Consider the following 16,462-nt stretch of genomic DNA (forward strand, 5'->3'; position numbering starts at 1 on the left):
AATAAAGCTCATACATTTTGAATTTTCTCCTGTAGCGGATGTCAAATTTATCCTGAGGTCCACCAGGGGCTGCAGGATTTTTAATTCCAGCAATTTCACAATTGGTGTGGCAGAAACAAGAAAAGAAAAAATCACACATAGACATTTCAAAGGATGCACTTACTTTTTCACACATCTGAATTTGTGCACTTTCTCATATTGAGAAAATGTCAGCTCTGCAAACTCCACAACCTCAATGTATGGAATTAAGAGTCGGTCAACACATTAAAAGGACACTTTGAATTGAACAGGCACCACAGATTTATAACGATGGCTGCACTCTTTATGATTCAAGTTGTTTGTTCTCTCTCTTTGTATTCTTAAGCAATTTCTCGCCGAGGTGGCTTCATGACTTCCCTTTTCTCTGTCCTGTGCAGTTGTTAATCGGCTTTGAAACGGGAACTGTGGTTTTGTGGGACCTCCGATCCAAGCGGGCTGACTTCAGAACTTACTATGATGAGGTAAGACGCTTCCATTGTTGCATCCAAAGTTTTATTGTATGCATGAAAGTTCTTAAAGGCCTTAAAAGTGGTGTCCCTCAGGGATGAGTGCTGTCAATGCTGTCCTTCTTTTTTAATATGCAATGAAATGTATCCATCCATCCATCCATCCATTTTCCATCCATCCATCCATCCATTTTCCAACCCGCTGAATCCGAACACAGGGTCACGGGGGGTCTGCTGGAGCCAATCCCAGCCAACACAGGGCACAAGGCAGGAACCAATCCCGGGCAGGGTGCCGAACCAACCGCGGTACAATGAAATGTATTGTAAATAAATTCATAGTATTACACATGGGAAGGGACAGCGTTAGGTTTGAATACACAATAGGAGCTCTGAATCTTGAGAGTAGATTATATAGCGCCCTGACATGTGGAGCACAAGTCACAGAAGGTCAAGCCGAGTAACACAATAGTCAGACCTGAGCTGGGGCACTGCATGCAGTTTGGGTTCATTGTTGCAAAATACATAAAGAAGAGCTGCCAGGCCGATAGAGAAACACAGACAATGAGAAATGGAGTTGAACCACATTAGCCTGAAGAAAAAGACAAGACTGGAGTATTCTGAAGTATAAATCAAGGCTGGGGGGCCATCAAGAGGCAGGGCCTGTTAAAGCCCATTACGGCACTTCTTGTGTGATTTTGGGCTATACAAAAATAAATAGTATTGTATTGTATTATATAAAGGAAAGTAACATGGTGGATCACAAAAAGGACAGAACAGCACTGGAGAAAGCCCAAAGGAGAGCAACTGGGTTGATTTAGCACCATGGAGAGCAATCATTAAAAAAGCCATTAAGACAGCTAATACAGGTGCTGGTCATAAAATTAGAATATCATGACAAAGTTGATTTATTTCAGTAATTCCATTCAAAAAGTGAAACTTTTATATTAGATTCATTCATTACACAAAGACTGATGTATTTCAAATGTTTATTTCTTTTAATGTTGATGATTATAACTGACAACTAATGAAAGTCCCAAATTCAGTATCTCGGAAAATTAGAATATCAATTAAGACCAATGCAAAAATGGATTTTTAGAAATGTTGGCCAACTGAAAGGTATGAACATGAAAAGTATGAGCGTGTACAGCACTCAATATTTAGTTGGGGCTCCTTTGGCCTGGATTACTGCAGCAGTGCGGCGTGGCATGGAGTCGATCAGTCTGTGGCACTGCTCAGGTGTTAGGAGAGCCCATGTTGCTCTGATAGTGGCCTTCAGCTCTTCTGAATTGTTGGGTCTGGCGTATTGCATCTTCCTCTTCACAATACCCCATAGATTATCTATGTGTTTAAGGTCAGGCGAGTTTGCTGGCCAATCAAGAATAGGGATACCATGGTACTGGTAGCTTTGGCACTGTGTGCAGGTGCCAGGTCCTGTTGGAAAATTATATCTGCATCTCCATAAAGTTCGTCAGCAGCAGGAAGCATGAAGTGCTCTAAAACTTCCTGGTAGACAGCTGCGTTGACCTTGGACCTCAGAAAACACAATGGACCAACACCAGCAGATGACATGGCACCCCAAACCATCACTGACTGTGGAAACTTTACACTGGACCTCACGCAACGTGGATTCTGTGCCTCTCCTCTCTTCCTCCAGACTCTGGGACCTTGATTTCCAAAGGAAATGCAAAATTTACTTTCATCAGAGAACATAACTTTGGACCACTCAGCAGCAGTCCAAAGGTGAGATGCTTCTGACGCTGTCTCTTGTTCAAGAGTGGCTTGACACAAGGACTGCGACAGCTGAAACCCATGTCTTGCATACGTCTGTGTGTGGTGGTTCTTGAAGCACTGACTCCAGCTGCAGTCCACTCTTTGTGAATCTCCCCCACATTTCTGAATGGCTTTTGTTTCCCAATCCTCTCCAGGGTGCGCTTATCCCTATTGCTTGTCCACTTTTTTCTAGCACATCTTGTCCTTCCCTTCGCCTCTCTATTAATGTGCTTGGACACAGAGCTCTGTGAACAGCCAGCCTCTTTAGCAATGACCTTTTGTGTCTTGCCCTCCTTCTGCAAGGTGTCAATGGTCGTCTTTTGGACAACTGTCAAGTCAGCAGTCTTCCCCATGATTGTGTAGCCTACAGAACGAGACTGAGAGACCATTTAAAGGCTTTTGAGTTAATTATCTGATTAGAGTGTGGCACCAGGTGTCTTCAATATTGAACCTTTTCACAATATTCTAATTTTCCGAGATACTGAATTTGGGACTTTCATTAGTTGTCAGTTATAATCATCAACATTAAAAGAAATAAACATTTGAAATACATCAGTCTGTGTGTAATGAATGAATCTAATATACAAGTTTCAATTTCTGAATGGAATTACTGAAATCAACTTTGTCATGATATTCTGATTTTATGACAAGTCAGGGGAAGTCATTCTTAAGTTATATAACATTCAAGTGAGGCTTTCAGGTTTAGTCAGCTCTATGGACCCCAGACTATGGAAAAAACAAAGGGTAGTGTTTAAAAGTGTTGACAATTATTACATCGGTATGGTGGATCACAGTGGTCATTAAAAAGATACAGCAGCAACACAGAAAGCCCAGAAATGAAAAATTAGGGAGATTCAGAACCTTGGAGTGTGACTGGGTGGGAAACGATTAAAGTGATGAATCTTTGAGGTGACATAGATGAAATGTTTCAAAGCATAAAGGAAATCGCATCTGTCACAGCTGTCACCAATAAGGCAAAGAAGTGCTAGAGGAAGTCCTGAGATGAGCAGAGAGGCTGATTCAGGACCACGGAGAGCAATCATCGAAAAAGCCATTAAGATATAGTTTATACAGCGCCCTGATGTGTGGAGTACACGTCAGAGGAGGTCATTCTTTAGTTATTTAACACTCAAGTGAAGCTGTCAGTTCTATGATCCCCAGACTATGGAATAAACCACCTGCAAAGGGTAGTGTTTAAACGTGTTGAAAGTTATTGCATCAGTATGGTGGATTGTCACTAAAAAGATACAGCAGCAGTAGAGAAAGACCAGAGATGTGAAACTAGACTGATTTAGAACTTTAGAGAGTGACTGGGTGGGAAAGGCGGAAAGTGAGGAGTCTGAAATGTATAGAAGCATAAAGGAAATCATTATGGTGGAGCACAGCCATCACCAATAAGGCAGAGCAGTGCTAGAGGAAGTCCAGAGATGAGCAGATTCAGCACCGTAGAGAGCAAACGAAGAGGAGCGACTGAAGGAAAGGCAACTTCATTACCATGGACAGTGAGTACTAGGGTGTTGTACCGTGTTAGCCATTATGAATGTAGAGAAAAGCCAAGCAAAATGAAACCTTTTATTGGCTAACTAAAAAGATTACAATATGCAAGCTTTCGAGGCATACGTCTTGCCTGAAGAAGGGGCCTGAGTTGCCTCGAAAGCTTGCATATTGTAATCTTTTTAGTTAGCCAATAAAAGGTGTCATTTTTGCTTGGCTTTTCTCTACATGGACAGTGAGGAAAGGCTGAAAGTGACAAACCTTTCAGGTGATGTGACCGAACTGCTAATAATCATTAAAGAATTACTTTGGTGGGTTACAAGTATCACCAAAAAGAGAGGGCAGCACTGGAGAAAGTCCAGAGGAAGGCAACCAGGCTCATTCAGCACTATGGAGAGCAATCATTGAAAAAGCCATTAAGACAGCTAACAGTTTATACAGCGCCCTGATGTGTGGAGTCCAAGTCAAAGGAGGTCATTCTTATGTTATATAACACAGAAGTGACGCTTTCAGGTTTAGTCAGCTCTATGGACCCCAGACTATGGAAAAAAATAAAGGGTAGTGTTTAAAAGTGTTGACAATTATTACATTAGTATGGTGGATCACAGCTGTCATTAAAAAGATACAGCAGCAGTAGAGAAAGTCCAGAAATGAGAAATTAGGAAGATTCAGAACCTTGGAGTGTGACTGGGTGGGAAACATTGAAAGTGATGAATCTTTGAGGTGACATAGATGAAATGTTTCAAAGCATAAAGGAAATTGTTTTGGTGGATCACAGCTGTCACCAATAAGGCAGAGCAGTGCTAGAGGAAGTCCATAGGAGAGCAACTGGGCTGATTCAGCACCACGGAGAGCAATCATTGAACAAGCCATTAAGAAGACTAATAGGTTATATAGCGCCCTGATGTGTGGAGTACAAGTCAAAGGAGGTCATTCTTAAATTATATAACACACAAGTGAAGCTTTCAGTTCTATGATCCCCAGACTATGGAACAACCCACCCCCAAAGGGTAGTGTTTAAAGTTTTGAAAATTATTGCATCGGTATGGGGGATCATAGCTGTCACCAAAAGATACAACAGCAGTAGAGAAAGTCCAGAGATGAGAAAATGGGATGATTTAGAACTTAGGAAAGTGACTGGGTGTGAAAAGCAGAAATTGTGGAATCTTTGAGGTGACAAGGATGAAATGGTTAGAAGCATAAAGGAAATCATTATGGTGGATCACAGCTGGGGCAGCACAGTGATGCAGTGGGTAGCGCTGCTGCCTCACAGTTAGGAGACCCAGGTTCACTTCCTGGGTCCTCCCTGCGTGGAGTTTGCATGTTCTCCCCGTGTCTGCTTGGGTTTCCTCCCACAGTCCAAAGACATGCAGGTTAGGTGTGTTGGTGATTCTAAACTGTCCTGAGTGTGTACTTGGTGTGCGTGTGTGTGTGTGTGCGCGCGTGCCGTGCGATGGGCTGGTGCCCTGCCCCTGTGTTGGCTGGGATTGGCTCCAGCAGACCTCTGTGACTCTGTAGTTAGGATATAGCGTGTTGGATAATGGATGGATGGATGGATCACAGCTGTCACCAATAAGGCAGAGCAGTGCTAGAGGAAGTCCAGAGATGAGCAGATAGGCTGATTCAGCACCATGGAGAGCAATCATTGAAAACGCCATTAAGAAGACTAATAGGTTATATAGCGCCCTGATGTGTGGAGTACAAGTCAAAGGAGGTCATTCTTATGTTATATAACACACAAGTGAAGCTTTCAGTTCTATGATCCCCAGACTATGGAACAACCCACCTCCAAAGGGTAGTGTTTAAAGTTTTGACAACTTTCGACAGTGATCACTGAGGAAAGACTGAAAGTGATGAACCTTTGAGGTGACATGACCAAACTGCTAATAATTAATAATCATTACTACAGTGGGTCTGTTATATGCCATTTGTAAAAGGAGTGTTATTATTTGTGATGCACCATCTGTTGGAATGACAAGCTATCATCAAAATGACAGGGCAGTGCTGGAGCAAGTCCAGAGGAAAGCAACTAGAGGGTTTCAGGACCACGGAAAGCATCAGGAAAGGAACACTTAAACTTTTACAGTTTAACAGATTACTCCACACAGAAATTATATATTTTTTTATTAGCTGCATTCCCTGTTTGGTTTGTAGTGATGGGCAGAATTAAATCTTTCTGAGGTCTTCACTGTTCTTCTTGCTTCACCGTGATAAGGATCACCATAAACAGGTCTGACATTTATGGTGTGAACTTGGCTAGATTTATGATTCATGTCTCATCTTCTGGTCATTATTTTCCCTTAAATCTTTCCTGCGGCAGTGCAGTTAAAATGTTTAGCTTGTTGCTTCTCGGTACGGCGGGAGAGGTGGCTCTGAGGCTAGGGATCTGTGCCAGCAATCAAAAGGATGCCAGTTTGAATCCCATAAACGCCTGAAGTGACTCTACTCCGTTGCTCTGGCTGTGATGTTAATCTCCACCCAGCCCAGCAAGCAGATCCTCCAACTTGCAAGGAGAACTTGGGGGTTGGTGGCAGGATTGGGAACCTCCCAACGTCCCATTGTGGGGCTGAGGTGTCACCTGTCAATCCAGGTTGGTCGTGGGGTGAAGAGAACATCTAATCAATGGACATGTGACATTAAGATCTCAGAGGGTATAAGAGAAGGTGTATCCAGCAGGGGGCACATGCATCCTGGGAAGCGGTTTGTTAGAGACTGCAGCCATTACTAACCTAACAATATGCATTAAGATATAACTTACACCTTTGTCTATCGGTACAGTTGTTATTCTAAATGGAATAAAGAATCAGTAACACTAAAGGAACACGAGATCAGCTTCTCTTTAATATAGCGGTGGCCCTGAGGTGAGGGATCTGTGCTGTCAATCGGTACGTCGCTGGTTCAAATCCTGAAGTGACTCCACTCCAGTGGGCCCTTGACCTGCTTGTATGGTATGACATTAATCTGCACCCAGCCTTGCAAGCAGGTCCTCCAGTTTACCAACTTGGGGGCTGGTGACAGGACTGGCACTCCAGCCACCGTCACAAAACGTGCTGAGGTGTCACCCGCTGCACTCAATGGTCCCAATCCATGGGGTTCGCCATTTCTCAGTACTTGATTTTCTCCTCGCCCTTGTAGTCTGCCATGTCATTTTTGTCACCTGTTTTGCACCCGTGTGCCCTGCCACTTAATGTTTAATGATCTGAGGCTCTCTAGGTGCAGTCGTGTGTGTGTTTGGGCTTTTCCGTTAAAAGACTTTGGGATGTTATGGGCTCTCGTTTAACTGGCAGTTTCCTTTATGCATCTTGTGTTTCACTTGTGGCAGACGACCGGGGTACTTGCCCCCAGGATTGCCCCTGTGATGGACGGACCAGGGGATGCTGTATATTAGGGACAATACCTCCCCCGGAACACTAAAGGGCGAAACACCCCGGAATTACCACGGGCTCAGCCCTGTTGTAGCCCTGTGGTCACCACCAGGGGGCGCCTGGACAATCACAGGAGCCACACCAGGAAGTGCTGGAGGAAGACCAACAGCGAGCACCTCCAACATAAAAGGGGCCGTTTGGGGAGCCGGAGTCGGGAGGCAGAGGACCGAGCTTACAAGGAGAGGCGGAGAGATAAAGAAAAGGAAAGGACACGGCATTGTGGGGTCTGTGCACCGTGTGTTGTGATGCAAATGAAAAAATCAACGTGTGTGCTGTTGGACTTCTGTGTGTCCTGGGGTCTCTCTGTGACCCGGCAGAGCCAGCCAGCCCTTCATCAAGAGAACTACGAGTAAAATGGAAATGAGCGAGGTGAGCTCTTAAGCTGAAGTTAATAAAGATGACTTCCCTCGAGATGATCGGCGGCGGCACACTTCAGGCTTTTCCGCTCTCCATTTAAGACAAGAGCATCTGCCAAGGACTCTTAGGAAGAAGTGGTCTAATGGCGTAGGGACCCCCCCCCCCCCCCCCCCCCACAACAGAACTGAGCTCACGTGACGCTTGGGACGCGACTTGGCTGCTTTTCAGACGTGGAGGGCCCCCCCCCCCCTTGTAAATGTTTTGTGGCTCAGACCCCCCCCCCGAAACACTCGATTGATGTGCTTGGAGGGGGTCAGTAAATAAAGACTTGTCATCCACATCCCACCCATCCCATCCGTCAATCTGCTCAGATTTTTGAAAATGGGAGAATTCCTAAACTCAGGAATTTAACAAATGGCATCCCAGGATACACCAGAAGGCCAAGTGACTGCAGGCCAGTAGGCTTCAAGTGCATCACAGGTCACATAATGGAAGGAGGGGCACGTCCAGAGAAGGTATGGGAGTGAGAAGTGGGCTGACATGGTGGGGGTCTATGAGAGGGGCACACATCCTGCAATGCTTGAAGGCGTTCAGTAAGAGAGGATATCAAAGGAATCTCTGGGTGCAGGGTGGGCAGACGGTGACGGTCAGAGGGACCTCATAGACTTGGGTGATGGTGGTCCGTGCTGGGACTGTCGCACATTTAGGGAATCCAAGTTACACGTGGCTGAGACTAAGTTAGATTAGGTAGACGTGATTTGTCCCCAAAAGGGAATTCAAACTCCAGTTTAAGGGAGGAAAAATGACATCCGTAGCGTCAGTTTACTTACGGCTCCACTGTCATCTGGCCACATGTCACATTGGCTGTATATGTCGGTCACAAACACTATGGGCCACTGCGGTCAAGGCTGTGACGTGGGTCCCCTGTAGGAAGGCAAGTTGAAAGAGGCTTCGCTTAAATCTCTAGGACACGTTGGGGAGGTCTCACCCGGGGTACTCTCTCTGTAGTTTTGGTTCTTCTGTTTCCAAAAAAGGACACAGCAGTGGAGCAGAGAAGAGCAACTGGACAAGATAGCAGCGAATATGAAGAATGACGAGGCTAAACCGGGACTAGGGATGAGCAACACAGACGAGTCGAGTTTAAGTCACAAAAAGTGTGTTTTTAAGTGCTTTTCAAGGTATAAAGTAAAGAAAGTTGCTCCCTAAGGCCTTGCTCAAACCCATCCATCCATCCATTGTCTCCCGCTTATCCGAGGTCAGGTCGCGGGGGCAGCAGCTTGAGCAGAGATACCCAGACTTCCCTCTCCCCGGCCACTTCTTCTAGCTCTTCCGGGAGAATCCCAAGGCGTTCCCAGGCCAGCCGGGAGACATAGTCCCTCCAGCGTGTCCTGGGTCTTCCCCGGGGCCTCCTCCCGGTTAGACGTGCCCGGAACACCTCACCAGGGAGGCATCCAGGAGGCATCCTGATCAGATGCCCGAGCCACCTCATCTGACTCCTCTCGATGCGGAGGAGCAGCGGCTCTACTCTGAGCCCCTCCTGGATGACTGAGCTTCTCACCCTATCTTTAAGGGAGAGCCCAGACACCCTGCGGAGGAAACTCATTTCAGCCGCTTGTATTCGCGATCTCGTTCTTTCGGTCACTACCCATAGCTCATGACCATAGGTGAGGGTAGGAACATAGATCGACTGGTAAATTGAGAGCTTTGCCTTACGGCTCAGCTCCTTTTTCACCACGACAGACCGATGCAGAGCCCACATTACTACGGATGCCGCACCGATCCGCCTGTCGATCTCACACTCCATTCTTCCCTCACTCGTGAACAAGACCCCGAGATACTTGAAGTCCTCCACTTGAGGCAGGATCTCGCTCCCAACCCTGAGAGGGCACTCCACCCTTTTCCGGCTGAGGACCATGGTCTCGGATTTGGAGGTGCTGATTCCCATCCCAGCCGCTTCACACTCGGCTGCGAACCGATCCAGGGAGAGCTGAAGATCACGGCCTGATGAAGCAAACAGGACAACATCATCTGCAAAAAGCAGTGACCCAATCCTGAGGCCAACAAACCGGACCCCCTCAACACCCTGGCTGTGCCCAGAAATTCTGTCCATAAAAGTTATGAACAGAATCGGTGACAAACCGCTCAAACCCATTAAAGTGATTTCTAATTTTATATATATTCCAAAGCCACAGTGCAGTGCTGTGCAGGTGAGATCATTCCTTGGTCAGCTGTGCATCCATCTAAGACAGACTGAAATCTAAGGAATAAACGTAGACCTCAGCATTAATGTTTGCAGTGCCATTTCATATCAGATTTGTAAAAGCAGTGTTAATGTTTGTGATGAGCCATCTGTTGAAATGACAAATGCAATACATTTGTCTCTGTATATTCAATTTGCTATAGAATTTGTAAAAACAGTGTTATTGTTTGTGGTGCATCACCTTTTGGAATGACAAAGGTAATTCATACATCATGTTATATGCCATTTGGTAAGAGATTAGTAAGAGCAATGTTAATGTTTGTATTTGTCACTCCAACAGATGGTGCATTACAATGGATATGTCTCTGTTATATTCCATTTGGTATAGAATTTGTAAAAGCAGTATTATTTTTTGTTTGTGGTACATCATCTGCTTAAATGACAAATGCAATAGATATGTCTCTGTTATATGACATTTGGTATGGGATTGGTAAAAGCAGTGTTATTTTTTATGATGTGCCATCTGTAGGAATGTCAAAGGCAATGCATATGTCTCTGTTATATGCCACTTGGTAAGGGATTTGTAAAAGCAGTGGTAATGTTTGTGATACGCCATCTGTAGGAATGACAAAGGCAATGCATATGTCTCTCTTATATGCCGTTTCATATGGGATTTGTAAAAGGAGTGTTATTGTTTGTGATACAACCTCTGTTGGAATGACAAATACAATGGATGTATCTCTGTTATATACCATTTGGTATAGGATTTGTAAACGCAGTGGTACTTTTTGTTTGTGGTGAGTCATCTGCTTAAATGACAAATGCTCTGTTATGTGACATTTGGTATAGGATTTGTAAAAACAGAGTTATTTTTTGTGATGCGCCATCTGTTGGAATGTCACAGGCAATGAATATGTGTCTCTTATATGCCATTTAGTAAGGGATTCTTTAAAGCAGTGTTAATGTTTGTGATGCTCCATTTGTTGTAAGAAAAAATTCAAAGCATATGTGTTTGTGATAAGCCATTTGGTATGGGATTTGTTAAAGCAGTGTTAATGTTTGTGATGCGCCATCTGTAGGATTGACAAAGGCAATGCATATGTCTCTCTTATTGTATATGCCATTTGGTATAGAATTGGTAAAAGCAGTGTTATTGTTTTTGGTGTATCATCTGCTTGAATGACAAATGCAATAGATATGTCTTTGTTATATGATATTTGGTATGGGGTTTGTAAAAGCAGTGTTATTTTCTTGTGATATGCCATCTGTTGTAAGAAAAAAATCGATGCATATGTCTTTGTGATAAGCCATTTGGTATAGGATTCATAAAAAGTAGTGTCAATGTTTGTGATGCACCATCTGTTGGAATAACAGATGCATAGCAACTGGATGGACGCACACATGGACAGACACATAAACACTTATCCTTTTTTAAGATAGATGAAGGAACGAAAGGAACTTTCAAAATGAAAAAAAAACATGAAGCTGGATTTAATTCTTCCATAGGACTGAGGCTATCAACCTTTCATCGACTTTCAGTAAGACTTGAATGCTCAGCTGGAGGGCCCCTTTATTCTTGAGTCCCGTGGTCTTTTACTAGATGTAATCCTGAGTGCTCTCTCATATTCATTTGATATTTTGTTCTACTTTTTAAATTTATTTTTCTTTTGTGAACTTGAACCCCATACACAGTCAGACACGGACACCAAATGTCTCTAAACAGGCGCTTTTATTCTTCCTTTTAGTTTTTCACACAACACAGTGCCTCAGTCACCACCATATACAGTTCTCTTTGTCTTCTTCTTCTTCTTGTCTTTCTTCTGCCTCCTCCACTCCATTCCACTCCTCCTTGTCCACCTCCTGCCGACTCCAGCTGCCGAAAGGAGTGAGGCGGCCTCACTTCTCACAGGTGGCGCAGTGGTGGTGCGGCTGCTTTGCAGTAAGTAGATTGTGGGTTCGCTTTCCGGGTCCTCCCTGTGTGGAGAGCGCTTTGAGTAGTGAGAAAAGCGCTATATAAATGTAAAGAATTATTATTATTATTATTATTATCATACTACACCCGGAAGTGCTCTAGGTGTCTCTCGATTGACATCTGGTGGCACCTCCTGGCATGGCAGAAGTGTTGCATATAAACTCAGCTTCTCCTCTGGCGGCACCTCCGGCCGTGGTAGAAGTGCTTCATGCCCAGACTCCAGAGCTGTCCAGTCACCCCCTAGTGGTGGCCGCGGCCCTCTGCCGGGCTGAGCTTCCAAACTGCAGTGGCCCCGATGTAAACCAAGGGGGCTGCCCTCTTGTGTCCCGGGGGAGGTGTACTGCTGGTCATATGTCCTTTCCCCTGGCCTTCTCTTTAAAAGGGCGACCCGTCCGGGTAAGATCCTCATCCATCCATCACAGTTTACATGATTGATTTCTTTATATGTGTGTCTTGTCACCTCTGACATTCTGTGACTTGGGGGTACTCAGTTCCTCTCTGGGGACACAATGATCGCATGATAAATTTTTTTTTTTTTTTTTTTTTAACACGAATGGTGAAACTGTCACTCGAGTGTCTGCGTTGTTGACGTGCTGTTCTTGCGTTTACCTGTTGATGGCACTGACACTGCCTGTGTTTTGGGGTTTCCTCAAGCTGTTCTAACTTAGACGTATTCACGGTGGTCCACGGAGTAGAGTGAGGGGCACTGAATGTTTTGTAGTGTTTCAGGTTGATTTGAATTTTCTTGATGTTTGAGTTCAAGTGACACGGTGGCGACAGGACAACAAATGTCTTCACCGCAAGTCGTCCCTTGTGTCATCTAATTAGCCGAAGTGTCCTTTTATGGTCACCCTGGATGATGAAAACATTTCTCTTCCTGTGATTTGGGCCAATTAGCCGTTTCTGGCTTTGGGAAATGCAAAGTCAGCGGTGATCAGCAGTGGCTGAACCGTCACTTGTCCTCCCTCGGGGACTGGAAAAACGCTCTTCATCTGCAGCAAGCTAACATGCCGAGACCACCGTGCTGAAGGTGCTTAGCGTTTGCCTCGGGGTGAAATGACTTTGGCCTGAATTCACAGTCAAGCTCTTTTTAATGTGTTTTAATTACCTGCCATCATTACAATCTGATACTCTCAAACGAGGATCCTCTCCTTTGCAACATAAACATAGTGGTCATGTCCTCCTGGAGCTGCTGCCACTCTTGTCAGGATCAGGAGTCATGAAATGTCATTGGGCTGAGCAGTGGCTTCTCTGCAGTAAGGGTTAGTTGGGCAGTGCCAGAGTCCCCCAGCAGATGGCAGTAGGGAGCAAAGTCAAAAACCAAAGAGAACTTGTGCCCCCCATAAGAACGTCAACTGCTGATAGTAATTCATCGGATGAGTACTCCCTGGGATGTAACTTCCTACTCACAAACATAAGCGGATGTTCTTCATGATCAGAGCCTTGAGAGAGGACAACTCCTGGACCAAATGTTTGTAATATGAAGTCTTCGGTAAAGTCGGGGATTCAGCAGAATCAGATAAGAAGACACAGCAGCTGTCAAATCAGAAGAAGACAACTCACGATCATCTGACCTGACAATAGGGCAGCCTCATTCTGTCTCTCCCAGGCTCCGCCTCTTCTAAAGTCCCACCCCCTCACAATCTCTCTCTCTCTTAGGCGCCGCCCTAATTAAAGACATCTCCTTCATAGACCCCTCCTCTCTTACAGTTTCTCTCTCTCTGCTTGCTTCAGAGTTCTTCTAAAGGCATTTCCTGCTTAGGACCCACCCCTCTGACAAACTCTCTCTCTTTCTTAGGCTCCACCTCTTCTAAAAGCACCTCCTTCTAAAGTCCCACCCCCTCACAATCTCTCTCTCTTAGGCTCCACCCTAATTAATGACATCTCCTTCATAGACCCCTCCTCTCTTACTGTTTCTCTCTCTCTGCTTGCTTCAGACTTCTTCTAAAGGCATCTCCTGCTTAGGGTCCACCCCTCTGACAAACTCTCTCTCTCTGTCTCTTTCTTAGGCTCCGCCTCTTCTAAAAGCACCTCCTTCTAAAGTCCCACCCCCTCACAATCTCTCTCTCTCTCTCTTAGGCTCCACCCTAATTAATGACATCTCCTTCATAGACCCCTCCTCTCTTACAGTTTCTCTCTCTCTGCTTGCTTCAGACTTCTTCTAAAGGCCTCTCCTGCTTTGGGCCCACCCCTCTGACAAACTCTCTCTCTCTCTCTTTCTTAGGCTCCACCCCTTCTAACAGTATCTCCTTTGCAGGCCTTACCCATCTGACAGTCTCTCTATCTCTCTCTCTCTGTCTTTCTGTCTTCTTCAGGATTTGGTTGATTTTTATGACCCTTCATTATGTCTGCCAAGCAAGCGTCCATGTCAGCAAAGTTGGGAATGAACCTTCTGTAATAACCTTTCTGTGTCCGTGGTCATAGATATGTGAGGACCACCCCAATCTTCTTAATTTGCATTTTAATCAAACCCCTTACCCATGGAATAGCCCAAGTAATGAGTTTCGGACATGCCTGCTTTGCACTTTTTTGGATTCGCTGTTTAACCAGCCATCCACAGGCCATCAAACATCACCTGCAGCCATATCAGATGAGTCCGCCAGTCCTTACTGAACATCTAGACATTCTACTGAATATTCATCATGTGGAGATAGAATTTAGTCCATCCTATATTGCAATGTGAGAGGCACACCATGAAGTCCAAAGGGAGCCTAGTAAACTCAAACAAACCTTCCAGGCTGCAGAAGTCAGGTTTTTCACAACTAGACTCCTCTAGAGGTGCCCGCCAGCGTCCTTTGGTCAGATCCAATGTTACTCAACTTCTCTAATAACCCATCAGCAAGCAACATTGGGTATGCATCAAATTTTGAGATCTTATTCAACCACCGAAAACTTATAGAGAAGCGAATGGAAACAATCTGGCTTTGGAACAAGAACAATAGGGCTGCACCATTCACATTTACTTTTGTGATTTACCCACAACTTGAGCATCTGCTCTTGATCCACTATATCCCATCTTGTTTTGGTTATACAACAAGGGCCTGCGCTCACTTTAACACCGGGGTCTGTGCTCAGCGAGTTTAGTTTCACCAGAGAGTAAAAGAAAAACATCACCAATAGCAACGTCAGACTGAGAAGCCACAGCAGGATCACGAGAAGGGCTTATCATGCCAGGGGCACAACTTAAATAAGTAGTCGGCTCGCCTGTGTAATTTAATCTGATGTTAAAATGTTTTTAAAAGACTCAACTTAGTCATCATATTCATTTTCTTTTCAATTTTCTATCACATGCCCAATTCTTCTTCTTCTTTCGGCTGTGCCCATTAGGGGTTACCACCGCAGATCATCTTTTTCATGTTCTCTGATATGCCCAATGCCATTTCTTATTCAAAAAGAATTCTTTTTGGAGCTTGTGAAGATTCCTTGGCATCTGATGCGATCTGCCTGTCTCTGGCCTTCAGACCCTCAGTGTTGTCACCATGCCCTGGGCTCAGTTCTTGGACACCAAGCTTTTTAACGTGACACAATTCTTGATTATTTTTTTTTCCAATGCCAATCAAAAGGTGAGAGACTTGCCCACGTCACTATTTTGGAGTAGTCCAAATCCATCCATCCATCCATCCATCCATCCATCCATCCATCCATCCATCCATCCATCCATCTATCTTCTACATTCTACACCCACTTTGACCTGAGCTGGATCATGAGAAAGGGTTCTCATTTTCATGAATCACGTACGTTACTTATTTACTCTGTCATTTTGCACTTTGCCCTTTGAACAATTAATTAGAAATTCATGAATATTCATCAGCGTCTCCACTTTCAGTGTTGACTATTTGAAATTCAGATCTCTTTTAATTCCCTCCTTTGGTGGTACAACAAAACAATACATTGAGTGACTTTTGTTTTGTGTTTTTTTTTTCATGGCATTATGTTATCATCACTGAGGCTGGTAGTCTACTCCATTGTCCAATCCCCACCCTCGATCTCTCACTGAATTTTACTGGAGGACATCTCTTTCCTCGGCCCTCCTGCAACATCACTGCTGCTGCTTTGATCTCCACTAATCTTTCATTTTTTTCCTCCTGTGTCCACTACCTGTACATTTATGCCAACAGTTCTGCTCACTTGTGCTCAGCAACATCTGCACAACAGTCCAAGCCGGACTCGCTGACGGCCAAAGGCTTTGAGAAGACGAGCCGATCACAGAAGTGCTGCTATTTAAGGGCTCCATCATTTCTCTTTCTCTGTTTCTCTCTCTCTCTCTCAGTCTCCACCCCTTAAAACAGGATTATCAACCCAGGCCCCGCCCCACCGAGAGTCTCTCTTAGTCTGTCTGTGGCTCCACCCCTATAAGGAGCATCTCCTTCACAGACCCCACCCCTCTGACAGTCTCCCTCTTTGCCTATTCTAAAAGCATCTGTTCAAAGGTCCCACCCCTCACAATCCATCCATCTCTCTTTTAGGCTCCACCCTGTTTATCAGCATCCTCTTCATGATCCCACCCCTCTCTCTGTCTATCCCCCCAGGCTCCACCTCTTGGAAAAGCTTCTGCTATAGAGAACAGTAATACATGACAGATAGATTTAAAAGGCACTATATAATAGATAGATAGATAGATAGATAGATAGATAGATAGATAGATAGATAGATAGATATGAAAGGCACTATATGATAGATAGAATGTCCCCACGTCCTTCCAGACAACTCCATCATTGCTATTGAAATGATCATTTACAGCGGTGCTGTGTGAAAGTGT

General features: G+C 44.7%; 1 protein-coding gene across 4 annotated transcripts in view; it reads left to right on the top strand.

The window, feature by feature from the left end:
* The window catches only part of stxbp5l (syntaxin binding protein 5L), a 553,303-nt gene that overhangs the window by 281,226 nt on the left and 255,615 nt on the right, over positions 1-16,462 (top strand). For all 4 annotated transcript variants that reach the window (XM_051926381.1, XM_051926380.1, XM_051926382.1 and 1 more), the window contains exon 7: positions 417-500. In XM_051926381.1, coding sequence (XP_051782341.1) covers positions 417-500 — 84 coding nt within the window. The remainder of the gene's footprint in view (positions 1-416; positions 501-16,462) is intronic.

This window comes from Erpetoichthys calabaricus, chromosome 4, assembly GCF_900747795.2.
Source record: "Erpetoichthys calabaricus chromosome 4, fErpCal1.3, whole genome shotgun sequence".
In the NCBI taxonomy this organism is placed as follows: Eukaryota; Metazoa; Chordata; class Cladistia; order Polypteriformes; family Polypteridae; genus Erpetoichthys; species Erpetoichthys calabaricus.